General features: G+C 35.8%; 2 protein-coding genes across 2 annotated transcripts in view; one reads left to right on the top strand and one right to left on the bottom strand.

Moving 5' to 3' along the window:
• The window catches only part of LOC142351042 (galactose-3-O-sulfotransferase 3-like), an 18226-nt gene extending 10757 nt beyond the window's left edge, over window positions 1-7469 (top strand). The window contains exons 4-7 of the mRNA XM_075403102.1: window positions 3401-3484; window positions 4150-4373; window positions 6273-6463; window positions 7165-7469. Of these exons, the coding sequence (XP_075259217.1) occupies window positions 3401-3484; window positions 4150-4373; window positions 6273-6463; window positions 7165-7455 (790 nt within the window). The 3' untranslated portion in view covers window positions 7456-7469. The remainder of the gene's footprint in view (window positions 1-3400; window positions 3485-4149; window positions 4374-6272; window positions 6464-7164) is intronic.
• On the bottom strand, window positions 7439-27956 carry LOC142351041 (cytoplasmic FMR1-interacting protein 2-like). The gene is made up of 16 exons (XM_075403101.1): window positions 27823-27956; window positions 27463-27647; window positions 26984-27138; window positions 26116-26262; window positions 25507-25633; window positions 25135-25323; window positions 15685-15811; window positions 15182-15277; window positions 14729-14869; window positions 14155-14319; window positions 11695-11907; window positions 10827-11060; window positions 9652-10470; window positions 9266-9357; window positions 8954-9040; window positions 7439-8768 (listed from the first exon to the last, which is right to left on the bottom strand). Exons 1-16 carry the CDS (start codon window positions 27899-27901, stop codon window positions 8151-8153), a joined length of 3474 nt encoding a protein of 1157 aa, XP_075259216.1. The 5' UTR covers window positions 27902-27956; the 3' UTR covers window positions 7439-8150.

The raw sequence follows: 27956 nt of genomic DNA, 5'->3' as shown, positions 1-27956 counted from the left end.
TTATGCGATTTTTCGCTTCGCCGATTTTTCGTCTGAGGCATTTGAATTTTCGTCCTCAAAAACGGGATAAACAGGTAGCGCCCAGCGGCCATTAAGTGCTCCTTTCAGCTCTGTTTCAGATCAAACTGCTTTGGAGACTTGTACTTATGGTGTGAAGAGCGGTTCTTAGAGGTTGAAGACCCCCCCCCCCCCCCCCCCCCCCCCGTGGCTAGCTACTGACAAACAACCGGTCGCTAAAAACACGCAAATCTATACAAATTTTCACAATTTTTTTCAAGGTTTTTGAAAAATTTTGTCATTTTTTGAGTTTTATCAGCCCTTGATGTCAAGGAACCCACTCTAGGGTTTGATATTAGGTTACTGCATATTTTCTCGTGGTAATAGAACGGTTTCAACATTTCAACATCACAGGCTTGGAAATTTTTTCAAGGTTTTTGAAAATTTTTGTCTTTTTTTATGTATATCCAGCCTCAAAAGCCAACGAGCCTCCTCTAGGGTTTAATAATCTGCTACTGTATAGTTTCCAGATGTAATGGATTTTTTTCAAGATTTCAACATCAGGAATTTTAGCATTTTTATTTTTACAAAAATTGCTTTTTTAAATTTTTTTTTGACATTTTTTGTCATTATTCAAGGGTTTTCAGCCTACGAGTTCTGAAAACCTCCTTAAGAGTTTGATAATAGAATGCTTCATAGTTCTTAGTGGTATTGGAACGGTTTTCAACATTTTAACATCACGAATTTTGTTTGAAGCAATTGTTTGATAAAACTTGAATTTTTTTTTTCAAATTTTTCAAAATTTATTGTCATCATCTAAGTTTTTTCCGGCCTCAGGAATCAGAAAAGGCTTTGATGATAGGTTACTGAAAAACTTTTATTGGCAATAGAATAGTTTTCAACTTTTTAATAACAAAAATTGCATCGATTTTTCTTTTTTAAACATTTTTTTTTCATTTTATAGGTTTATCTCGCCTCAAGGAACCTCCTTTAGGGTTTGATAATAAGTTACTGTACAGTTTATAGATGCAATGGAGTGTTTTCAAAGATTTTAACATCACAAGTTTTCTTATTTATTTTGCAAAATTTTTGGCAATCTTCATGTTTTGAAATTGTTTGTCATTTTTATTAAGGTTTTTCTAGCTTCAAGAGCCAAGAAACCTTCTCTAGGCTTTGGTAATAGGTTAGTTGCATATTTTCCAGATGTAATGGAATGTTTTTCAAGATTTTAATACCACGATCTCAATTATTTCAAGTTTGTGCAATTTTACGCAACTTTTTGAATATTTTTTGAAAAACTTCTGAAAAATTATCTTGTTCCAAGTGTATGGGTCTTTATGAGCCAGTGAAATTGTTTAAGGCTTGAGATAGGGATACTGGATTGTCTCTTGAGACAATTGAATGGTGTTCTGAAGATATTATTGTCACGAGTTTTTGGCAACATTTTGTTAAATATTGCAATTGATTTTAAAATTTCTGAATATTTTTGTCCTTTTCTGAGATTAACGATCATTACTGGCCAACGAAGCTTTTTAAGTCTTGCAGATGGGTTTCATGACAAAAATCCAGAGACAAAAAAATGTTTTTGAACACTTTCTTCACTGCGAAATGTGGAAACTTTTCTTTTGAATTTTGCATTTTCATTTTTTTTTATATGATTTAGTTGCTAACAAGACTAGAACACTTGAATTTGTAGAGTCGAATCTCATCATGAAAAAAAAATCTTACCTCTATCTCTCTGTGTGTTGGTTGGTGTTTCTTTCCTTCTCTTTCTTGCTCACGTTTTATCTCACACACACACACACACACTCTCTCTCTCTCTCTCTCTCTCTCTCTCCTTAACTCTTTTGTTGATGCCGCACTTCAGCGGCTGTTACGTGGGCTAATGTCATCGTCTACTACCCTAACCTCACGCCTCTTCAATCAACCTAAAACTAACCTCACAAAACAGTGGCTAGGTACTGACGAAGCCAACCACTCGCCGGTCGTTTGAGAGCAATTCACCCGACGTTAGTCGGATATGTTTTCAAGTCCTGTTAATCTTTTAAGGCAAATGAAAGTATATAAGCTGACCGAGAGGTTTCTGAGATGGCTCTGAATATTTTAATAATATGTACTGTTGCAAGATTTCAATAGATCGTGTAACTTTCAGAGTTTTTTTTGAAAAAATGATCGTTTTCCGAGTTTTCCAAAATTTAGGGGCATAATAGTTTTTCAGGTCCTGTGTCTGCGTTTGTGAGTTTCCCAGATGCAGAAATCTAATTTTGAGCTCATTAGCCTCAAAAAGTTGAGCAAAAAGTTATTAATTTTGGACATTTTATTCAATTATTTGTTTCTGTTATGTCGTTATTGATTCTTTTTGTCTCTTATATGAAGAAACAGTATTGTGCTAGCCTACAGTGGAGTTGAGTATAAATAAGCAGCAAAATTTGTTCTTGCACCCATTGGTGTGAATAATTAGACATGTTTGCAATGATTTTTTAGCTCAGTTTTTGGCAAGATTTTTATCATCTTCAAGTCCTCTGAACTCAAGTCGTTAATAAAACTTTCATGAGCTTCGTACTGTGTTTATTTTTAAAAAATTATCATTATATTGTTTTCAAAGTTATTGACAACAAGAAGCGCTAGCAAATCAGTGTTTCTAATTTGTATTTTTTTATTATTTATTGGAATCCTTGCCTCTTCTTGCCTCTTATACATTGAGAGAGTTTTTTTTTCTTATTTGCCACGTAGGCACTACGATTGCTTTATTTTTGTTTTTCTCTAAATTTGTAAAATTATATTTGCCGGTTCAGCTCGTAATGCTGAATTGGTCTAATATTCAGATTAAAATGTTTTTCGTTTTCATTTCAATTCCTTAGTTTGTCTTTCAGTATTTGTCTTGCTTTGCTTTCCTAATTCGTTTGATATTTCAATCACGTCTTTTGCGTTCGAAATAAGTCCAGACTCTCATGTTTGATTTCTGACTTGACTCACTCACAGCTTCAACTGAACAGATTTTAGAATTCATTCAGCGCATTTTCACCAATACGTTCAAAGTTAAAAAGCAAAATCAAAAGAAATGGATTGAATCCACAAAATTTTTGCACTGAGATTTAGTCTTTGATGACTTTGTGCATTGAGCAATCAAAGTTCCTCAGAGTTTATTGCTGAATGGTATTTGTATTAAGCATGTTTTTCTCAAATTTAGAGGCTGAATTAACCATATTTATTGAATCTAATGAAACTGCGGAGCAAATTGGAACACTTTCTGACACTTAGAAAAAAATTAGGCGGTTGTCATTTTTTATTTATTTTTCTCTTAACTGATTTAATCCCCGCCGTCTATTGAACTTTTGGTCAGTGGGTCAACGGCGGCTAGTTTCTAGCATTTTGCCGGCTATGTTAATGAATGGTCTTTTAGGGACATCCCGGATGTGTTAGAGTCACGAGTGAGCTACTTCAACTTTGCCAAACACCTCACACTCCAATCCAAAAGATGCCCTAGGTAATAACAACTTCACAAAAAGGGATTTTCTTGCTTATTTTGACGGTCCACCGTTTGTTTTACACCCCCGCTCAATATATTTCTCCAGCGTAAAGACCAAGTCCCTTGACGTCCCAACTAGAAAAAATTGCTTGATTATTTCTGTAGCTTAGCTTTCTAAAGTCAGGTATTTTCAAAAATAAACTCTATTGTACAGTACATGGTAATTAAATTGAGTTGAATAGCCAGTGTTTACTGTTAGAAAAATAACGATCATCGAAACTTTTTTGGTGATGCGTCTTTTCATTGCACGAATGACCGCAATAATAACAAAACAGTGCTCTTCTATCTACATTAATCTATCTAAGTTAAAATAGACTTCCGTCTTTTCATTAACATTTTCGAACGGCTAGCTTGTAAGATCTTGCAAGTTTCTTGAAGGATAGGCTTCCAAATCTTCCACATTGTAAGTAAACGTTATTTACAAAAATTACTTTCAATATATTCCAAGGTAAGCGTTAAATGAAAGAATCTTGCAAGATTGTACAAGCAGTTGGCACCATTAATGGATTTTGAATTCGTAAAAAAAAACAAGAACAACCGCAGCAGTACAAAAACGTGTTTTCCAAAGAGCTATTTTATTTTAAAAGAGCTATTCAACTGCACGCATCTACTATTTGTTAAAGACGTGAGGCCCTCGAGTTTGTGCGACACATGCTCAGAAACAAGAAAAATCATCTCAACTTCACAAAATTTGGGAGCGGTGTTTTCACTAAGTCAACTCTAGGCAATGGATACTACTTCCAACTTCAACCTGACCTCACATTATCTGACAGTCGTGACGATCTGTCACGTGTTGAGGATACGATTAAAACTATGGATAAACAATTTGATGTTGTCATGATAACGGGTAAATATTTTCAATTGCTTTCCTTCCTTTTGCGGACATATGACTCCGATTTTGTTCTGTGACACATCATGTTGTTTCGTCTTTTAACTTCGACAGTTCTGAGAGTTTGAATGTATTTCAATTGTGGTAGCGGAGTTTCCTGTATAGTTCAAATTTTTATTTTTCGGCTGAAATTGAAATGTGAGGTCATGTTGTGCAATATGTACAACACTACCCCTAACAATAACGAGTAATCAGCTAAATGTCAAACCAAAACGAGGTCAGATAACCTTGCCACTTGTGTACTTTTATTAGCCGCCGAAAGATTCTCAAAAACAATTATTTAAGCGCTCTTCTTTTTACAATTCAGAGAATTTGAACTGTATTTTAACATTGGCTTTTTTTCAAAAAATATTAACACCAGGAAGCGCTAGCAAACCAGTTTTTTTCTGATTTGCAGTTTTTTTTTATTAATTGCTCTCAAATGAAGCTTTCAGATGATACTTTCTCAGCTTTCCTTTTTACAGCACAGCAAATTGATTAATTGCTCTCAAACGAAGTTTGTAGCAATTATATTAATCCTGTGGTTCTATTTCAATGCAAATTTCTAAGCAGTTCTCTTAGAAGGGCCCAATTGGTCTACGGGTTAGCGATTCAACAAAACTATGACGAGATATATTTCCATTATTAACGTCTAAACCCTGCTCTCCCACTCCACTCCTTCTCGAACTCTGATGTATTGGCGTAAATTTACGGCGTAAAGGCCAATTTTAATACGCCCCTCCCTATTTATGGTGTTGCTCTCGTTTTGAGGTGTTATAAAAATGTCAACTTATTTCAAAATTTAGGTTGTTCTTTGCTTTTTCATAGGTTTTGTCGCTGTGTTGTTTTATTTGCTTTATTAATTGCTCTCAAACCTTGTAGCAATTATATTAGTCTTGTGCTCTTTTTTATGCGGTTTTTCTCATGACCGATTTTTGGTCTGACCCATTTGACTGTTCGTCTTCAAAAGCGGGATAAACAGGTAGCACCCAGCGGGCATTAAGTTCTAGAGCCTAGAGCCTTTCAACTCACTATTCTCCAAGTATAATATTCACAGAAACTGTTTTGGGGACTTATACTTATGGTGTGAAGAGCGGTTCTTAGAAATCCCCCCTCCTCCCACCCTTCATCCCACAACAACCCACCCCAAACCCTACCCCTGAACATCGTTCAGGCCGTAAGGGCCCCGTGCAGCTAAAGATCCCCTACCACCATTGCCCCCCCCCCCCCCGTGCAATCCCCCGCCCCCCGGTGCGCTCACCTCACGCCCCTTCAATTAAGTAAGCTAAGGCTAGTAAATGGCAAAGCCAACCACTGGCCGGTGGTTTGGGAGCAATTCGCCCGACGCTAGTTGGTTATGTTTAATATTTATAGCCTCTTATACATCGAGACAGTTTTTTCATATCTGCCCAGTTTTCTGTTGTTGCTTTCTTACATTTTGCTTGACCACCTTGGCATTCAACTAGCTAATCCTGAAAGTACATACACTTTGATTGCTATTCAGACCTTCTAACAAAAAGACGCACTTTAACAAAAAATTCACTCTCATTTTGAAAACTTTTCACACTTCAGTTTCTCGCTCTCTCAAAACTAGCGGTATAGAACCACTATTTTCGATCCGCATTTCACAGTTGACCAACAATAAACAAAACAAGGTTCTGCACAATTACAGAACGACAAACATTCTACAGACCTCAGATTCTTTTTTTCAATGTCAGTCACATCTCTAGTGAGTGATCTTCGGATAGCGGCCACTGAAAGTCCAGCTTTAAAAATCTTAACTTCGGACTTTTTAGACCTTCTAACTTGATACAGATTTCTACTTTGGCGAAAAATCTAAATTTGTTGCTGTATAATGGAACGGCACATACATTTCAGATCAATTTGAGGAATCATTAATTGTCCTTAAAAACTACACCAGTTGGCCACTAGACGATTTCGCTTATGTTATGAAGATGCAACGTAAGCCAGCCAATTGCAGATTGAAATCAAGTTTGACTCACTCCGAAGAGAAAGACTACAGAAGACTCGCCAGGGAGTACCTAGCAGCTGACGAGCGAATATACCAGGAAAGTTGCTTTCAATTTAATCTTTGCTTGCTTTAAAAGCACTTTACGAAAACTTACAGTAACAGCTTACATAACCAATCTTACATAACAGCTTTTTAGGCGAGCATACATACTCGCACACTTCACTATTCCGCGATAAAATTTAACATGTTTATTAGGCAGAAATTAAAGAATGCCTAATTGGTAAATAATTACATAGAAGTCTTTCGGATTACTAATTGTGGTTTTTAGAAGACTAATTCATAATTAACACTTGCTTATATTGCTACACGCGAGAAATTTTGTCATCTCAAAAGACATCTGAATTATTTAATGATTAAATTCATGAAAGCATGTTTCAGGTCAAATGAACTTGTTTAAGCGGTATTTCAGCCAGAAAGGATATTTAGTAATCTTCATTTTTTACGATAGTGACATGAGATTCGGACTCCGCATTTGGTTCCGCTCACAATGATTTCAACATAACTAGTTTACAAAGTCCTTTAAAAATTTTCAGGAAGTTCAATGTTTAATATGTTTAATATGATCAACTAAGCCTCTAAATAAAAATAGCAGGTGCGCCTGGTTGGGGGGGGGGGGTCAGTAAAATCTAGACCCACTAAGCCGGGTAGGGTGAGACAACCAATTCCTAATTACTGAAAAAACTGCTTCCATCGTTTGACAGCAATTCGACCAAAGTTAGTCCGTTGTTTTGTTCACAGCACTTCAAAGAGAAACTCCGAAAACAAATAGCTCAACTTGGAAAGAAATATGTTTCACAGAAAGTTCGGCAGCTTCGAGACCTCAACAAAAAAGTAGCCAAAGAATGCCAATTTCAAAAGACTTTCGAGCAGCTTTCGTACAAACCCGGAAACTTGTTCAGCAACGTCAAAGTCACAAACAAGTCCACTCTCACGGAAGAACAGCTACAATATTGCTCAGAGTTTATTTTGAGTGATCGAAACTTTTGTAAATATTTGACAAAAATTCAAAACCTACGATTGAAAAATTAAATTTATTTAAAACATTTTACAGAAATTATAAAATCTGCTGAGAAATTAATGAAGATCTGCGGCGAACTCCAATCAAAAGTTCAACATTGCTCTAAAATTATGTACAATTTGAATTAGAAATATTCAATTTTCAAATACAAGGTGATTTTTGACAAATTGATTATTAAAAAACTAAATTTTCGATATTAAAACTTTAATGGGTTGTCATTTAAAGAGGGGAGGTTCTAATGATGCTAAGGACAGTGAGTACGCTACATTGATATGGATTTGGTTCATTGGAAAAAATTGGGACGAACTGAACATCAAACGCAAACCTTTCATTCGAACACGGAACTTTACAGCACTTTAAGAGGCGTGTGGAGAGTTCTATTACTAAGGATTTATAGGCACGATAACATTCAATGTGAACGAATGTGATAAAATTGCGTGTTTTAGTTAGTTAGCACTATTTGATCATTTGACAAATTAACAAAACAATGAAAAGCAGTACATTTCAGTGGAAATTCCTTAGAATGATAATATGCACAACGTTAAAATGTTCTACTTAATTATCAGGGATCTAACAAAACAAGAAGTTTCAATTTAAACAATCTGAAAAACTTAAGTAATAGTTAGTTCATTTAATAATTTGAAAATTATGACAATACATTTAGGTGCAAAATTTCATATGTTAGCATTACGCAGACAGTTTTATTCTACTTGGTTTCTTCAGATTGAACAGGTGGAATGAACGTCTGAACTCCAATTTGACCATGAGACAAACCGTGTGGTACACCATACGAACTCATACATGACGTCACAAACACCAGATTGGAATGATTAACAGCTGATATCTCTTCAGCTCTCGCTACATAAGTGCCCAAGTTGATATCTTCACCTCTTTTACTCAAATCAAAATATTCCAAACCTGTAGGCATGCTTTCATTTTTGACATCGAGGTTTTCGATTTCGTGAATAGTCTTGATAAAGGTGCATAAATCATAGCACTCAAAACGGCCAACTTGTCCAAGAAGCGAAACCAAGGCAGACCCAGCTAATGTAATACCATCGCTATATTGTTGCTTGATCGATTTCGGAATCGGTTCTTGCTTTTCTGGCTTTGGTTTGGCCATCGCGAAAACAATAGCTGACCACAACCAATGGAACTGAATTACTTCACTTTGGTTTAGACCAAAGAAAAGATCCGCTCCAGGGTTTAGTGAGGCTGGCTGGTCGGAAGTTAGATCAAAAAAGTTGAAAATTGGATTGCGCAATAGGGCGTGCTGAAGGTCCAAAAGAAGTTTCCCAAAGAACGAACTCGTTGTTTCTGGCACCTATAACGCAAAGAGAATCGTGAATCAAGACTTTGTAGTTCCTATGACATGGAAAAGAAAATTTTGTGAAAGTCAAGATTGTTGTAGACAAAAAAAATCATTTATTTTTGAATTAGTTTTATGTTATAGGTTGAGAAGTGAGGATGAAAGAAGATCTGAGCGTGTTATGAACTGGGTGAACTCACGCTTAGGGTCTCTTGAAGCAAGCTGGGTATCCGACTTTGCTCCGGATCAATGTAGTTGAAGATGCTACTTCTGTTCATCAAATCAACCTGAAAAGAAATGCACCAATGCTTAGTTTACGAACGTCAATCCGAAAACATGAGAATTTAAATCATTCGATTAGGAAAGAACCGATTGAGGTACACCTAATTCTTGAAAAAGATCTTTTCACCCCAGCACAATTCGTCAAACTCAGTTCCAAACTTGACGTACTTCCACTGAGCTATAAAAAGGGGAGGATCATTACCTGAACAAAATAGTGGCAACTATGGTACCTTAAGATGAACGTATCCAGTTGTAGATTCATTCGCATGCTGTTCAATCCGTCGCTCAGTTTCAGGATCTGGATCTCTGCCCAGCTTGGCGACTGTAAACAAAGATAGACCAATACTGTAAACAAACTACTACATCAATTATTAAATTCTTTCTATTTAGGTTTGATATCAATATTATATCATTCGACTCCTGTAACATTCTCCGCATCTCATCTCGGATTTTAAAAAAAAACAGGATTTAGTCAGAGAATTAACAAGGAGCCAAAAAAACTACTAAGCTATAGGATCAAGCTTCTTCAGCTAAACTTTCGCCTATCGTTAGTAAAAAAAAACACTTCTTTCTCCACTGGATGCTTACAAATCTCACAATTAAAAAATTTACGTACTGTTCATTTTCTTGATCTCCATAAACCTTCCTCGTCCAATTAAGTTAATGAACTTCTGCTGGTTAAATCGGTTTGTGAACATAGCACTCGCAACGTTGTTCCTTGCTTCTTCGGTGTTAACGATTTTTTCCAAGTGGTATAAAAATATCATGGCGTTTCCCACTTCTGTCAAGCCCTCAATTAGATAATCAAAATCTTGGTACAAAATAATCGGGCAAAACGATTCGTGGATTCGCACAATTTGAGCTTTGGTTTGGACTAAGTTTGGCTGCAATTTGCATTCTGATGATTTCATGCCGCTTCGAAGTTGTAAGAGCGTGAACAAAACACTAGGAATTGGTTGTGTGCTGAACATTCCCGAAACTTCAGTTTTAGCAAAGTTATCGATGATAACTCTCGAACATTCTTTAACTAACATGGCAATTTCTTCCAGAGAAAGTAACTTGATAAGAGCGCGGTAATGTTCGTCCGTCAACGTGTAAAATTTATGAGCAAAAACTGGAGCCACAACTCTTGTGAACAATTTCTCTGTATACTCCGAGGCGTTCACACAAAATGTCGTTTTCTTATTGGCAGCTCTTAATTTGTATTCTGGAACTGGTGGGCAAATCCATTTGCCCTCCTCATTTTTGTAACTCGTCAAGCTTCTCCATAACTCTGAATTCAGATATCCACTACCGGATGCAAGATCAAAATTAAACATTGGGAAAACCGAAAACTGGAGTTTTTTGACCATCAGGTGGAAAAATGATTGGTTGTCACTCAGGGCAGTAGCTTTCGCCTCAACGACAAGTGTGTCGAAATCAGGAAGAGCAATATCTAAAACAAGCATTCATTGGTTATAGGTTATGATTTGACCAATTAGATGATCAGGTTAACTTGAAAACTTCTCATTTTTCATTTATAAACCATGCCTCATTTTTCATTTATAAACCATGCCACAAATTTTTTCCGATTACAATGTAACAACAGGAATCAGAAAACTAATTTGAAATGCCTGTAATAAGTCTGAAAAGTCTTCATGGAAAGATTTCATTAAGATAAACTATCCCACAATAAAGATGTAAACTGACATCACTGCAGGCGTTCGAATATGGAGATGTTGATTATGGCAAACTTTTTGAGGAAAGTGAGTAATACGGGGTTGACACAAAAGAAAGAATAGAACAACTCACCTTCGATGAGAAATGAATGAGCAACTCGCAAAATCTCGATCTTGGTGAATGCTTCCCAAATATACGTGAAGCTGTAGGAGCTGTTCTTGAATCTGACAAATATGGTCGCCAGTTCCTCGCGAAGCATCGCTGCAAATCTGGACACCAATCTCTCTCTTAGGTCTATAGTCTGGCCCAACATGATTATGTTGCTTTGTTGCAACAGCCAAGCGCAATTCAGTTTCCGAGGCTCGCCTAGAAAATTTTCACATTAACTTGTTTAGGTCGACACCATACGGGAAGGAAGCTGAGATAAGAGTAAATATAGCATAATATTTTTAATTGCTCTCAAACGAAGTTTGTAGCAATTATATCAGTCCTGTCGGTCTTTTTTTATGCGGTTTTTCGCTTGACCGATTTTTCATCTGACGCTTTTGACTTTTCGTCCTCAAAAACGGGATAAACAGGTAGCGCCCAGCGGGCATTAAGTGCTCTTAGAGCCTTTCAGCTCTGTTACTGTTTTGGAGACTTATACTTATACTTAGGGTGTGAAGGGCGGTTGTTAGAGGTTGACACCCCCCCCCCCCCCCCCCCCCCCCGTGGCTAGCTACTGACGAAGCCAACCGCTCGCCGGTCGATTGAGAGCAATTCGCCCGACGTTAGTCGGTTATGTTTAGACTTTCACTCCATCTATTACTAGAAATGTTTCGACAACAGTTTCCATCACTAGAAGTATGTAGCGATACATCAATATAGTGGTACACAACAGAAGTTTTGATGCAAGGTGAAACCTTCATATGCCGAACATGAAACATTATTGTTCAAGCCAGATAACCGATTTTTGCGCTTTCTAAAGATGCCTCGAATTGTTCACAGAAGAAAAACTAACCCAGTCCTGAAGATCTCAACTGCTTGGGTGCGTGACTGACTGCATACTGAAAGAGTGCCCTCTCGATGGTGTTTTCGAACACGTGTGTGTATAGCCAGTTGATAAGCTGTTCGAACCCAAGAGAGGTCTCTGCCTCTAACTCGTCAAACAGGTGCTGCTTGCGGAAGAACTTCAACACAGCCTCAGCACTGTCATTGTACAGCTCAAACGGGACTAAAATGTAGGTATGAGAATAACCGAAAGCTGACCAATAGTTTTAGAGCAGTTAAGTGACAATAAGGCTCCGGAATCGATTCAAGCAAAACCTGACTCCAGCACCAGCCAACTACTCTCAATACTAAAAATACCAATTAATTATAACCTACTTAGAGACTAGTAAGCCGTAAAGCTCTGAGAGCTTAATGCCCTCCAAGCGCTACCTGTTTAGCTCGTTTTTGAGGACAAAAATCAAATGTCGAACAGAACATTGATCAAGCCAAAAATCGCGTGAAAAAAAGAACACGACTAATAGATTTGCTGCAAACTTCGTTTGAGAGCAATTAATAAAGCAAATAAAACAACACAGCCACAAAACCTATGAAAAGAAGAAAAGAGGAACCAAAACTTTGAAAAAGTCATTTTTATAACATCTCAAAACGAGAGCAAGAGCATAAGTGGGAGGGGTGTATCAAAACAATACGTAACTGGCCTTTACGCCGTAAATTTACTCCAATTCATCAGAGTTCGACAAGGAATGGAGAGCGAGAGTAGGGTTCAGACCACTTTGGCCGAAAAAAATTTGAAGGGAAAAACGTAGCATAAAGTGGTATGGGCATAAAGTGGGTGCAAGCGCGTAAAGTAGGGAGGGGAGTGTAGTAGAAGCCGTAAATTAAAACATAGCCGGCAGACTGCCGGAAAATAGCCGCCGTTGACCCCCTTGATGCACATCGGGATTAAAACAGAAACAGAAAAAAAAGAGAAATTGACCGATTTTTTTCTGTATTTTTTTCAGTGTCAAAAAGTGTCCTAATTTGGCGTGCTGCTTCAAACTTAATTCAGCTTCTATTTAACGGTTTATCCCATCTCTTTTGCCTTTGATCTTTTGACTTCGACAGTATTCACCATATTGCGTAATCGAATACATGAAAGAATTTAAAATCCATTCAGTTTAATCAGTGAGTGAAGTATGTCAGATGTCAAACGTGAAAATCGTGACTTATGTAAAACGAAAAACGTGATCAAAAAGTAAAGCGAATTAAAAAAACATAACAGGACAAGTCCTGACGAACAATGTAAAGAATTTTTATTGATTAAACAAAAGACTAGACCTAGAACGGACTATCATTGAATTGGGAAAACCATTTACAACAAAATCAGATTAAAAAAACAAAAAACAATAAAATCAAAGTTAAAATGCCGCATATTGACAAAAAACAACTAGCGGGAAAGGGAAATTTGGTTCAAACAAAATACTAGGCCCAGAATGAACTATGAATGGATTGGGAAAACCATTCATTAAGAAAAAATTCCGATCCACAACATTGACAAAAAACAGTAAAAATCAAAGTGAAATTCCCGCATGTGAACAAAAAATTACAAGCTAGAAAGCAAATTTTTATTCAAATACCGTTTTATCAATCTACTTAAAATTAGAGAGAAAAAAATTTTACGCTCCATAACCACTCCCTTCTTCGCTCCACTTCCTGTTTCGTCTTGACCAAAATCACTACTCCAATTTGACTTCAACTACTCCAAAAATCATAAAAATGTGTGAACAGATCTTTAAAAAAGACAGCTCCCCAATACAATTCAAATTCTTTGAATTGTAAAAAAAGTGAGAGCGCCTAAATAATAGCCGTTGAGAGGCTGACGGCGGCTATTAATAACCGATAAATTAAGTCATCTAAACAGTTTCGTTGTATCGCTTACTTAGAGACTAGTGAACCGCAAGGCTCAAAGAGAAACTTAATGCCCTCCAGCCTTTACTTGTTTATCCCACTTTTGGGTACAGATGGTCAAATTGTCAGAAGGAAAATCGGTCAGATGAAAAGTCGGTAGGGCTAATATAATTGCTAAAAACTTCGATTGAGAGGAATTAAACAGATAACCATTACTCCTCTTCGAGTCGAAAAAAGTAAGAGCTCAAAAAAGGCCAATAGGTATTTCAGCTATTCACTGAGCTGCTATCAAATAGTGGGCATAAATGAGATCAGGAACAGAAATTTGAAATACTAATTAAGACTTCAAAAATTTTTGTCAAAGTCACTGGAAACAAAGTTTCCCTAGTCAGAGACCATGATGCTTCAAATAATAGCAAGAACTCTCCTTGACACCAATTAAAATCCCTTCCTTGCTTTTCATTGCTGACTAAAATAAGAGCCTCGTTAAGATATCATAAAACTCATAAAGTGCGAAATTTAGTTTTTGATATACATCAGATATTGATTCCAAAAACATGAAAACGCAATGATTCATACTAACTAAGGCAATGTTCTATCAATGCCCCAGCACCAGTATCACTTTCTAGCAAGTGTTCAGCCAGTATCCAAGGCATACTCTCATTGAGCCCAAATTGTGGATCGGGGTTTGCCTTTGCCACTTCCATTGTCAGGTAGGACTCTCGAAACCACATGATACTCATGTCACCTAGAAGCAAATCAAACTCAGAGAGCATCACAAGTTGACCACAAAAATGTTAAAACCATTTATGAACGAAATTCTTTCATGTAGATCGGATTGTATCACTGTTATAATTTTTTATAGAAAAAACATTACGCTTCCGCTTCCTTTCATATCCCTTTTGAAATCAGGAAAATTCAACGAATCATATTTTGCCAAAGTGATCTGGTTACAAACTATTCAAAATTATTCCTTTTAGGATCGCCAGTCTAATGAAACGACATTTTCGCATTATTCAAATGATAGCTCATTCATGCTATACTTTACACTGTACACCCCAAAATTATTAACTTGATTTATATCTTGGCTTTGTATCTCAGTTCAGTGTTACGCTATTCACGGTTATCATGAGAAATTCACAACGATGCCCGCGTACCTGCTTTTGGAATGATGGAGGTCAAGTTGAGTACATAAGCCCAGTAGAATGTCTCTTCGTGGAAATCTCTCAGAGCAGCACTCAACTCAGGTGCCCTCTTGTACAATTTGATCTGGTCAGAACTGCACAGCCACTCCAACACTGCAATACAAAATACACGAAAATTGTAAAATAAACCAAAAGACTCTAAGATCGACTAAAACTGATTTTTATTTGTTAATTTTGATCAAGAAAACCGATGAGTACTGGAAACATACTAGCACCCCTCATTTTGCACGTCTACGGCCACCGAAATTGGATCTGACTTATAACCGTAGTTTCATAACTCAACAGTAGATTTATAACAGTATCTAAAAGCCCTTTAATTGCCATTGAGCAAGTAGAACTTTTGTTAGCTGCTAATTCGTGAGCTAAAACTTGCTAGTTTGTACTTTCGAGGCAACTCATACTTACTGGATCTGATCATGTACAGCTGGGTGTTGCCTGGACCCACGGCTCCGATAGGCGATGGATCTGCTTCTGGCTGAGGAGCGGCTCCTTTTTTACCACCTAAAGATTCTCGTCCAGTTAAAAATACCTCGTAGTTCACAGAAATTCATCTCTTTGCACCTTAGCTGCGATGGAAAAACTCTAATTTCAATGGCTCGAAGTTGAATTCAATTTATTTAACTGAGTAACCACATTAGTCTTCGATTATATGATCTGGTTTACTGAACTTTCACAATATTTGAACAAATTCAGCTCTGGGTATACGCATCACTGATGGTTTCTGAATGTGAGTTCTCCCCATTTCACATTGGCTAAATTTTACAGTGCTGCTTGTTGATTTTTATTTTTTTTGTTACAAGTTTGTTTAACCATAAGGTTATTAATTCAATTTACTTAATTAACTTATTTCTAAACTTTTTGGAAAGAATGACGAATGGCCAACTTGCGTGATGACAGAATTTAATTACCAGTCTTTTTATTCCCCGAAGATGGCATAGAACTAGGCGTGTTTGGGTTCCTGTACGGATTCTTAAACTTCTTTGCCACTTTGACCAATGTGTCAATGAACATTCGACATGTCATCCGGTGCTTGTCCTAAAAATAGTTTACAATAAATACTTCAAACTTCGTTCCAGAGCAAATAATCACAATTCGATTATGGTTTCAGAGGTTGAGAAAATGCAATATAATTAAAAACAACAATGGGGGTTGAAGTGTAGGGTAAATGAATCGGGGTGGGAAAAAAGTAGAACCAGTAACTACTGAACAAAATCAATATTTTTAAACAAAGCAAACAGATAAATGCATTTAGCAAGGACTTTAAAACATCAAAAACCGCGATATGGATTTCGAGACACCGTAATTGATCTTCACTGCCCATAACGCCTCGGCGGCATACCCCAAATTTCCGCCTTAGTAAAAATAGCTTGTAATTATATACCTAAGATCAGCAGGAATAGGAGACAAGCTTAGTATCCATTTTCCGCCGTGCATTAAACCAATGTCAACAAATTATGCTGATTTTAATCAATGTCGGACTTCCTCGAGAAGTCCCTAATTATTATGTTGGTGCCAATTGTTTTCGCAGTCGATAAAAATTTTATGCTCTATGGTTCAATCGGCACTGGTATTTCATCAATAGAGACCTGTCAAGACACCTGTAAATAGACAAAAAAATAGAATCAACTCAATTAAATAATTTCAAATTGAATTTTTTTTGTGAATGATTTTTGAAAATAATTTTTGAATTCAATTGGAAAGCACTCATTAAATGAACTAAACAAAAAAAAATCAATTCATATGACATCTTTTACCGCAAAATCCCTCTTTTTTCTTGGTGTTTATCTGTCAATAAACCTACCATTTAGGTAAAGTTTTCCATCCATACAACGAACGTTTTTGTTCTGGAGCAACTTCTTAACTGTTCTTGATCGTCCGATCGTCCATAATCAGTACGACCAAATAGAGCTATTTTGCGGTTAAAAATCACATACGAATTGATTTATGTTTTTTCTTGCTTATTTCAATTGATGACTGGTTTTCAATTGAATTTAACAAATAAAATTATTGCAGTTGAGTTGCTTCAATTTTTCAGCCTTTATTGACGCGTGTCTATTGAAAGATAAACACTATAATAAAGGGACTTTTGGCAAGAAATCACAACTGAAATTGTTTTTTTTTCTCGTTTATTTCAATCAATGAGTAATTCCAATTGAATTCAGCGAATGAAATTATTCAATGAATTGATTCAATATTTTGGCGTCTATTTACAGGTGTCTATTGATGAAAGCGCCGAATTACCTATAGAGCATTGAAAAAAAAACAAAAAATAACTGCTGCAAAAACAAGTCTAAATGGCACCATCCAAAAAATTGAGAAGTTCTCGAGGACGTCCAATATTGATTTAAAAATATCATAATTTTGCTGCCATTGGTTGAATTCTAATCGAAGTCAAATTGAACGACCGACAATTCAAAACAAAAAAAAATATTGTGGTGAATTTATTCAAGCACTATATGGCATATTATTAAGTTTTAGACCACTTTTACATGTTTTATGAAAAAATTTTGAACCACTTTTGCATGCTCAAAAGCGGGTATTGAATAGGGCACAATTGCGGATAATAGATACTATATCTGCGGATTATATATACATTCAGCGCGAAAAATAGATACTTAAATAGTGCTAAAAAGTTTCACATAGCGCGCAAAAAATATGATACAAAGCTTCTATCTTAATTCTGCGGTTAAAATTTTGCACGCTTTGCGAACACGTGTGCACTTTGCGCAATTCCCGAACTTTCTAAAGTATCTATTTTTCGCTATTGTTACATTTTCGATGTATTAACATAGGAAACGAACAAGAGATACACAGATCGCGCAAATTTGCCCGTGACGATTTGGGTACACCTCTGAGGCGTTATGCATCAGCAAAATTTATCATTGGTCACAAATGACAGATAATTCCAACGTGGGTAAAACAAACGAAGGTAAAAACAAAGAAACTGAAACCAAAACGCAGCAGTAATAGAAAAATCAATCGTAGAAATATAGATACCATAGAACGATCAAAACGACGCCAAACAGTGGCAAAGAATTACTCATATTGCCGAAAAAAACTGAGTTGAGTTGAGTAGCATAAAAATCATGCTTGAGAAAAACATGAATTGATAAACCAAAAGACAGGGTAGAATTAATTCAGATCTTGCTTAAAGTGAGTTTTTCTGACAAATGGACTGGATTTAAAAAGTCTTGCACTTGCCTCTAAATAAAAGGAGTGATGAGTTCGCTGTTGAACTTTACTTCTATAAATTTAAATATAGCCCCAAGAGCTCTGCACACCAACCGAGTGTCGTCTTAAGACAAAAAATACCTCAAACAAACTAATAACTTACTTTAAAAAGAAAAGCTGAGAAGGTATACCAACAAAGATTATTGGGCTATTATGTACCAAAAACTAAGCAAAAATGCTCCTCCATATAATACCTGTACGGGTTTTTAAAAACTATTTCTTCAATTAGGCATAATAAATTTCCGCAAAGAAAGTTTACGAGATCGCAGTCAAAAAATTCCCCTTAGCTGCGCAAAAACGCGAAAACATGAACCTAAACACATTAAGAAAATTAAACATAGCTGGTATTTTGCCAGAAAATATCTGCAATAGCTTCGTAAACCTGAGGTCTCAGTAAGCGAAACAAAAAGAAATTTCAGTTTTTCTAATTGCTGAGATTGTTATTTTTGTTTAGAAGTTGTATATCTACGTGTTATCTCAATTAGCTGCCATCAAATAACTCTATATAAGAGTGACAATCACTCAGTTGAACTCATCTTCTTCAATTAAAGTAAGCAAAATCAAGATGACAGATGGGGAGTCATTTTTAGAGTCAGATAAGTCAGCTGACCAAAAATAATCACGCCAATAAACAAAAAGCTTGCTGAGAGCGTGTTGTCATATCGTAACAAAAAACAAACGGCGAAATAAAAAAAAACAAAACCGGACAAGACATGAATTACAATCCGGAGATTTAATAACTCAAGACCTGAATATCAGACTCATTAGAAAAACAGACTTCGAAAGCCAGCAGAGCACGCACTAAAATAAAAACAAGAGAACAGCCTTTGAGAGTCAACAAGAATATACAAAAACAAATTTGAAACAACCGACTAAGGGTGAGTAGTACTTCAACGACCGGCGATCGGTCGGCTTAGTTAGTACCCCACTGCGGATAAGAGATACTAGCTTGGGGGTGAGCGGAGTGGGGGGGGGGGTTTAAGCGATGGGGCGCAGGTTTGGAAGGGCTGGATGAGAGGGGGTCCAAATCACCAGGGTGGACCGTCGGTGTTTTGGGGGTGTGAGTGGAGGATGTGAGTGAGGTGGGTCAAACTTTTAACTCCCACGCCGCCCTTCGACAAAAAAATGTCTCATCAAAAGTCTGGGCGAATTGCATTCTTATTACCCTCCGGGCGTTACCTGTTTATCCAGTTGTAGCGGACGAAAGTCAAGTGGGTCAGACGAAAAATCGGTCAAGAGCAATTAAAGAATAACATAAAAATCTTACTTCCCGCTAAAACCACTCTCTTTCAAGGTCACTAAAACCAATAACAGAACATTGAGTGAACCTTGACATTTTCCTATCGTAGACAGTACACACAACCACTGCAGAACAATTTGGAAGCAAGTAAAACGCACAAGAGACAAGAAATTTGGCAAAACTCGACTTCACTTAAGATACAAACAAGAACGGTAAAAACTCAAAAGAAAATTCTTAAAGAGACTGTTCTGCCTGTTCTGAAAAAAAAAACTCTGAAATACGGGAAAAACTCAAAAGATTACGGTGATTTTCTGAGAACAAGTATCAAAATTGTTTAAAAGAATATAAATTCAAACCATTAAATAGCAACATCAGAAAACCAGTCATGAGACCAATCATTGATTACATAAAATAATCTGACACAACCATTAAAACGGATAAAACGCAATAACTTTTGAAAACAAGTAATGTCATAGTCGTTAAAAACATTAGATTAATTGAAACCGTTAAATAGTCCCAATTGCTTCATCAGAGATTCAATGAAACCTGCCATTAGCGATACTAAGTGAGAACAAAAAAACCAAAAACAAGCACAACTAAAAATAGTCAAAATCTTAAAAAACTCAAATCAGTAAAAACTCAATTACGCCTCAAGAGCCAATAACACCTACCATTATTGATATTAATACATGAAAATTAAAAAACGACAGAATTATAAACATAACCGACTAACGTCGGGCGAATTAGCAGCCCGCGGTTAGCTGCGGTATCATACAGCCGGGACTTAGAAATACTAGCATTGGGGGGGGATTGAGCGGAGTGGGGGTGAGCGGAGTGGGCGGGAGGTCACACGACGGTGAGGGGGTAGCTTAAGGTTAGAAGGGCTGGACGAAAGGGGGTCCAAACCGCATGGTGAAGGAGGGTTGAATAGGGGTGTGTTAAGGGGTGAGTGCGGGGAAGAATGAGTGAGAGGGTGACTGTGGCGGTCAAAAATTTAGGAATAAGAACCGCCCTTCACATCAAAATTGTCTCCTCAAAACAGTTTCGGTGAGAACTGAATGACCTCTTAGAGAACTTAATGACCACCGGCGCTACCTGTTGACCGCTTTTTTGGAGGACAAAACGTCAAATGGGTCAGACGGTTAAGCGAAAAATTGCATTAAAAAGACCATAGGATTAATATACTTGCTACAATTTGTTTGAGTGCAATTAAACGGACTGATTGTAAAAATCAGCAATAATTTTTGGACAAAAGTGTTTTCAAATACCTTAAAGTTAGTTAAATATGAAATGAAAGCGTTATACGGCATCTATTATATCATTAAAGAAACTAGGAGACAGGACAAAAAATGAATCACAAAAGCGGGCGAAGTTTATTAATATTTAATGAAATTGACAAATATTTTACTTTAAAAAATCATGTCCGAGTCACATAAACTAGTAGCTGCTCTTTGATGAATCCAAAAACAAAAAGTATACATCAATAGAACACAAGTGTCAACTTTCAAAAAAATAGGACGAAAAATCAAGTTAAGAAACATTAACTTGAAAACTCAGTTAGGAAACATTAAGAAATATAATATTAAGTAACCAACTAACGTCGAACAGATTATTGCTCTCGAACTACAGACGAGGCAATTTAGTGCAGAGGAGCTGAAGGCCAGGTATTTCTTTTATGGGTGCAAAAAATTCCGACCAAGAAGGGGTTTGAACCTCAAACCTCAGGCGTTACAGACTGAAGCAACAAACAATCGGCTATCTGTCCCTTGTGATAGCTTATCTTACAATCGCTTGTTTTAGCTACAGGCATAATTTCTGAATGAGAGCAACTTAGCTCACGCAAAATTCAAGAAGTCAAGCGTGATAAAGCCACTGGAAAAATTATACCGAAAGAATGACCTGGAACAAAACGTCAAGTAAAAATTTTGCATACAAAATACACACGTTTCCCATAAATGGTACAAAATTTGTTAAATTTCGATTCAAACTATAGTATTAAATTTAGTTAGAGATATTAGGAAATTTAACTTGCCAGTTTAATCAGACAGGAGCAAATTGATTCAAGTCACTAAATTGATATATATGATTAGTCAAGAAATGGTGCTGTGAATCAATACTCGGTTCAAACGTATGATTCTAGATAGTTATTACTAGAGTTAGAGTTTATGTAAAATCTTCCCAGCATGTATTGATAGTATATGGTACCACGGGACGTGTGAAAAGTGCAAGTGCATTCCATATATTGTATCGAATGCGACTTATTTCTAGGAATTTTGCAGAAGCAAAAAATATTGGGTAACCCCCCTTGTTGAACCCAACAATAAATCTTGGCGCTAAGATTAGCTTTGTATCTTGACTTTTTTGCACGGATAATGGGTATAAATAGAGCTGATTTTTGAGTCCTTTCATCCACAACTCCAAATCATCATCTTGATCTATTAATCAGATCTCTCCTGTAGTAAATCTCTATTCTACTGTAAAATATCATTTTTCCCTCTTTTTTGAAAAATTATTTCTTTAACTTGGTTAAAACCGCTTTTCATGCCGCCTGCTAAATTCCATAACCCAGCAAATTTCGTTCGACAGCAACAAAACAGTAAAACAGAGTCAAAAATGCGCGCGTGAAAACTTTTATTTTAAAAAAAATAAAAATTCAAACGTTCTTTCCTCACTCCATTTTAAAAGCTGTTCAAAAAATCACGCCTAAATAATACTCTGCAGCCAGCCTTCACTTGTTTCCAAATGAATCAAAAGCTCAATCAAAATCAAAAGAGTTGGCTATCAGCAAAATTTAAGAAGCTCCAAATAGTATATAACACATACTAATTACAAGTCTGAAAACATCAGTTTAATTCAACCACCTCATAGCCGCACTTCGTTCAAATCAAAGCCATTGATGCTTTGAACTGTAAAAATGGCGTGAACTTTGAACTGGCTTGAGCATTGAACTTTGAACTGTAAAACTGGCTAACCGAAAAGTAAAAAAAAAACGTAGAAATTGCATGAGCGATAAGTTCTTTAAAGCAAATAAGAGTATAGAAATACTCGGAAAAATAAAGGAAAGTCATAATAGGCTAAGAAAATTGTTTAAGAATATACAAAAAACGAAAAACTGCGCAAAAAAATTAAAATAATTCAATAATATAGCCGGCAGATTGCCGGAATAGCTGCGAAAGCAGACACTTGCGTGCCGTATAATAGAGATAGAAACAGATACAGATATAAGTTGAAAAAGTTATCGACGCCACTAAAAAAGCTATGTAAAAATATTCAGCGATAAATTAATAAAGCTTGTTAAATCTCATTGCGCAGAAGCCTTTTCATTAGGTACCTTTATTACACATATGAGTTCCTTTGACCTTAAACTAATTCAAAATAAATTTAAATTTTAAAGTGCAAAGTCATTTTATTGATTGAGGTAAGGCACTTTTGATTAAAATCTAATCACGCAAAAAAACTTTTGCTGGAGAGAGTGAGAAATGACATCACGCGGGCAAAAATGGTTATTGAGAGGAAGAAATCATTAGTGAGAGGAGAGTCGTTAGTGAGAGGAAAGCAAGAAGACGAAACAAAAAACATAGCCGGAAGAATTCCGGGGTCGACTCGAACCGTCAAAACTTCACAAAACCGTAATTGCAGCTGACGCCATTGCCTTTTGTGTTAAACCATTAACTCATTACCTCCACACGTCTGATCTAAAAATTGGTGAAATTTAAACCACTGTCACCAAGAGAAACAAAAAGAAGCAAAATCTTATATAATTGAAAACCTGTGGTAACATTTTAAAAAATCCGAAATAATTAGGATTGTCAAAATACTAATTGGCTCAAAAAGCAGACAGAACTATCAATTGCACAAAAAAAGTCATAATTTTGGTCTCTAAAAGATCGCGAAAGCAAACGGCAGATAATAATCTTAGAAACTCAGTTAAACTTTTCAAAAAAAGAATGCTCAAATTTAAGAATCAGAAAAAACCTATTATTAAATTTCTTATCACTGCAATTAAGACAACAAAAAACACACTTGTTCCTTGCTCTACATATGCTAGACAAACTGATTTCATACTAACTCAAAAAATAAATAAATCATAGAAAAGACATATGCAACAGAATAATACTAAAAAAAACGTTTAGAAACAATGCCAAGGCCACAAGAAAAATGCAAAAAAGTAATAAGTGGAAATCATGGAAAAGGCTTTCTAGCAAACTCGCACTACTGCTTTAGGTTGAATGAAATCAATTGCAAACAAAAGAAATGACGAAAATCTAAGAAAAAGCTGAAATCACTCAATATTTTAACAACTAAAAAATCAATATAAAGAAAAACATATAGGCGCCAGGACAAAGTTAGAATGATACAAACTAGAATGTGAAGAATATGGACACAATGTAAAAAACACCGTAACAAAAACTACTAATTCTTGAATTTTGATAGTTAAAAGTCGAATTAAAAAAATCAAGAAAAGCAAAAACATTTCATTGTTCAGGAATTGAGACATAGAAAAGAATCATCCGAGACAAAACACCATCCTCCTGAACAGAACAAAAAGTAATAACAGAATTCAAACATACAAAACATTGAAACATTTTGCAAAAAAAATGGTCAAAACAATTTTAAGACTGAATTTATGGAAAAAATTTTAACTGTTTTTCAAAAACTTAATGCCAAAAAGTGATTGAATTCTTTTGAAATGAAATTAAAGTCTCTGATAATGCACAAAGAGACTATTTCAAGTAACAAAAACCAAAATACAAACAAAAAACTGAGAAAAATTGGAAAAAAACTACCAAAATCGGATTAGCATATGTACAATTTTACAAAACAAAATTACAAAGAGGTAGAAAGAGGCGTTGAGGATATGAATTGTCAAAGTGAAGTTGCCATATTAACTGATTTTTGAAAAAAGGCGGCTGAAAGATCAAAAAAAGAAATTATTAGAAAAAAGCCAAAAATTAACTAAAATCGAGAAAGATGAGCCAATTTTGAACTTGAAACGCATTTTCAGGCTCTGCAAAACACTGTGGTATCAAATTTCGAGGTTTACATTTCAATATAGCGTCGAACAAAAACCAAATTACAAGCAAAAAAAACTGGGCCACTTAGATGAAAAAACTGCTAAAAACAGTTATAGTAAATCACCTTAAAATTACAACGCAAGCGAGCGTTCGAAAAGCTCGTAGCATGCAAATGGACTGTGATTTGCTAGATATCTGCATGTTTTAAATTTGAACTTTAACCTTTGAAACGTTCGATAGCATTGCAACTTTATGGGACTGACTTTATCTATATGTGCCATTCTGTCAAAAAATACTTTTCAAAGTCAAAAAGTCCTTCACTAAACGCAGCGCATGATCAAAAAACTTCTCTCGCTCAGAAAAAAATTAGTTCACACGGCAATTATACTCACTTTCGCTTTTAGGTCAACACAGCGTCTGAACGAATACTACTTCCGGTAAAAAAAAAACTGAAAAAAACAATACTCCTCTTCGAGTCGTAAAAACCAAGAGCACCGCAATATAGCTCCACTCAGCTATAAAAAGTTCTCGATTTTTTTTTCATTCTTCTCGACAAAAAATATATTGTATGCCAACGAAACTAATATCACTTGATAGCTAAACACTTCTGAAGTAATAGGCTTCTTTTCAAATCCGGCTTAAACGCAGTGAAATAATCAGCGAAAAATCGCTAAAATTCGAATAAAAATCAGCTGAAAAACCTCTAAATTAGCATAAAAACATATTAATTGACGAAAACATTCAAACCTCTATGAAAGCAAACCAAAAATAAATAAAACTTTATAATTAAACCTCCTCCTAACCAAAACAATTTTTTGGTTGAGAAAACGCGTGTGAACAAAAAATATTGATAACTAATACGGCTACCAAACCTTTATTTTATCCGCAAGCTCTGGTATCACTCTATCAATGACGTCATGAAGCCGTGAAAAACAGTGTCGACCAATCAGGAAAGAGAAAATCTCTTCATATTTGATCATCAAATTCTGCAATCCCTTCGCCAGACCAATTGCTATGGTCATGTCCGTTTTCTCTTCTGCATCGTAATTATATCGCGTCACCTATAAAATTCATTTTGAATTAATTTGTATCAGCCTTTTTCATTTGAATTTAAAAGACAAATAGGCTTAGATGCATCAGTGAAAAAAATTCCTGGATCGGTAGTTTTTAATTACTAGCAAACGAGTTAGTAAAAAAAATATGCTTCTAGTAAATCACTGATCAAATGAACAAAAATGAGTAACCTTTGAGTAGCTCGTAATTGTGTCATCCTCCAGTGCTTTTCCATGGCAAAGCTTCCAGGCATATAGCGACAAAATAGCACCAGTTATGTTTTCCAAACATTTTAAAGCTCGCACTGCTACGTCATACCTAAACAAAAAATAGGGTTGAGAACTGTAACTGATCAAGAGAAATTTTAGTTTTCTCTAAATTAGTGTTTGAAAAGATTGTGTAGCATGAACAAGTCACTGTATTAACTTTTCGGACCGGACTCTTAAAAAAATGTGATAGTTCGTATAAAAAGTAAATCATCTTCAGTTTTGTTTTTTCAACACCTTCTCCATTATTCAATCGTGCCCCCATTCTCACTCCATTTCGTTTTTGTTCAATGTGTCAATGAATAGCAGTACTAAAAAGGTGCAATTTCTGCTTTATTAAAATGAATATTGGGATCTATTCTGCTCCCCCCAGCTTAGTGGGCTTATATCTTTTACGCCCCCCAGCCTCACGTGTTTTTTTTACATACTAAAAAGCTATATAACAACATATAATTTATAACTGGGGGCGTAAAACACTGGGGGCCAAAACAGAATAGATCCGAATATTGAAATGGCAATGTGAGAAGTCCCTACCATTGTTTGGCCACATTGTCCATGTAATTCTCAAACACTTCGTCTGCCTGAAGACGCATTGCTCGTTCCGTCATAAGATTGTAATTCCTCACCAAATCCATAATTCTGCACACTATGGCTCCGTGCTCACGCTCGAACTCTTGAAGCCTGAAAAATATTAAACTCATGATTTTAACATAACCGACTAAACGTCGTAAGAACTGCTCTCGAACGACTAGTGGGAGCTCTAATCAATTGCAGCCTGCTTCAGTCGGGAGGGGGGGGGGGGGGGGTAAATGGGAAAGAAGCTCAAAAAAGGGCTTCAAATAACAACATTAGAGGTTAACATATACCACTATTAAAGTTTAAAGTGAAAAATGGCACCAGTTTCAGCGCACTTTTCATTTGACTTTTAGTATTAAATTGCCGCCAATTGAGTTCAGATCAGGCAAAACGCAAAAAGTCAAGGGTGTAACAGTCACTCGAGAAATCAAAACCGTCAAGCAAAAATTTTGCATAAAAAAGACACACACGTTTACAATAATTGCTATGAACTTCGTTCAAGAGCAATTAATAAACTGATTGTAATTAACAAAAACTATTAACAACGTAACCTTTTCCATGTTGCTATTTTAGGTTTAATCTTCCGCTTTCCAAAAAAAATAACCAGGAGGGGCATTTTTAGGGTGATCCTTATAATTAAGACAGCCCAAATGCCAAACAGCGTCTGTACATTTTTAAAATTCCTTGGTGAAAACGCTGCTTTAAGAGCTCCAGGCATAACGAAAAAATAGGAGATTTCACTGCGTTCCAAGGTCCCATCAATTCTTTTTCCTAATAGTCTCGTTGGACATGGAAAGCTTATTTTTTAAAGAATTGTTCTTTTTACCTATCATGGAGAGAATTCTGTTTGTCACTTCCTTTTCCTGTCATGTCCACCAGCAGTTGGTTCTCGTCAATTGGAACATCTCCAAAATCCTTCAGAACTGAGATGCTCTTGAAACACTTGATGATTTGCTTTTTCTCTTCATCTTTGAAGCATTTCTAGAAAAAATCAGCATTGTTATTAAAACGAATTTGTAAACTTATTATTCTCACAGAGCAAACATCAAAAGCCCCACTTTTGTGTACAAAAAAGAATGGATAAAGAACTATATGCGCTAGTAATACTACTACAAACTGAACTCTAAAGCAGAAGAAACAAAACTTGTGGCAAATGAAAAAATAGTTACAAAAATTTACAAAAATAAATTAGACTAAAATATAAAAATTTAAAATAGGTCTAAAACAAAAATCTATGGTAAAACAAAGTAGCTCTCAAAATCAAGGAACTAATTGACAAACTAATATCTACAAATTCTATCTCACCGAAAAAATTTGGTTGTTGGACTCAAATTTCTTCTCACTTCTCATGATGAACTTTAAACAACACGAGATAATCTTCAGGTAATCTTCTTTCTCCGAAGGCATTACAAATTTCCCTTTGCCAAAGTTGTCAGCGCAAGTCAGAATAAGTTTCTTGAAAAAGTTGATGATCAATCCACTCGCGACGCCTGCAAACAAAAATCAAACTTGTCTTCTATTAAACAGGATGCTTTGTTAAAAATTGAACAACAAAATTTATGCTTCCTGTATTTTATCTAATCATTCTGCAAGCTGCTCTCACCCTGATCCATAAATTCATAATGAAGATTCAAATCAAAAAATTATAGACCTTGAATAATTTACCTGCTTGCTGGTCAAGTTCCTGCAGGTATTTAAATAGAGCATCCTGCAGTGGTGTCTTCTGAGCGAAGAACATTTTCATTTCTCCCAGCTTCTGATCCTCTTCGATATTGTTCTGTAAGAAAACATAGAATGAC

The sequence above is a fragment of the Convolutriloba macropyga genome, chromosome 12 (genome assembly GCF_964194025.1).
Source record: "Convolutriloba macropyga chromosome 12, txConMacr16.3, whole genome shotgun sequence".
Lineage (NCBI taxonomy): Eukaryota > Metazoa > Xenacoelomorpha > Acoela > Convolutidae > Convolutriloba > Convolutriloba macropyga.
The sequence above is the reverse complement of the archived record's forward strand: the minus strand, read 5'-3'. Positions and strand labels throughout refer to the sequence as shown.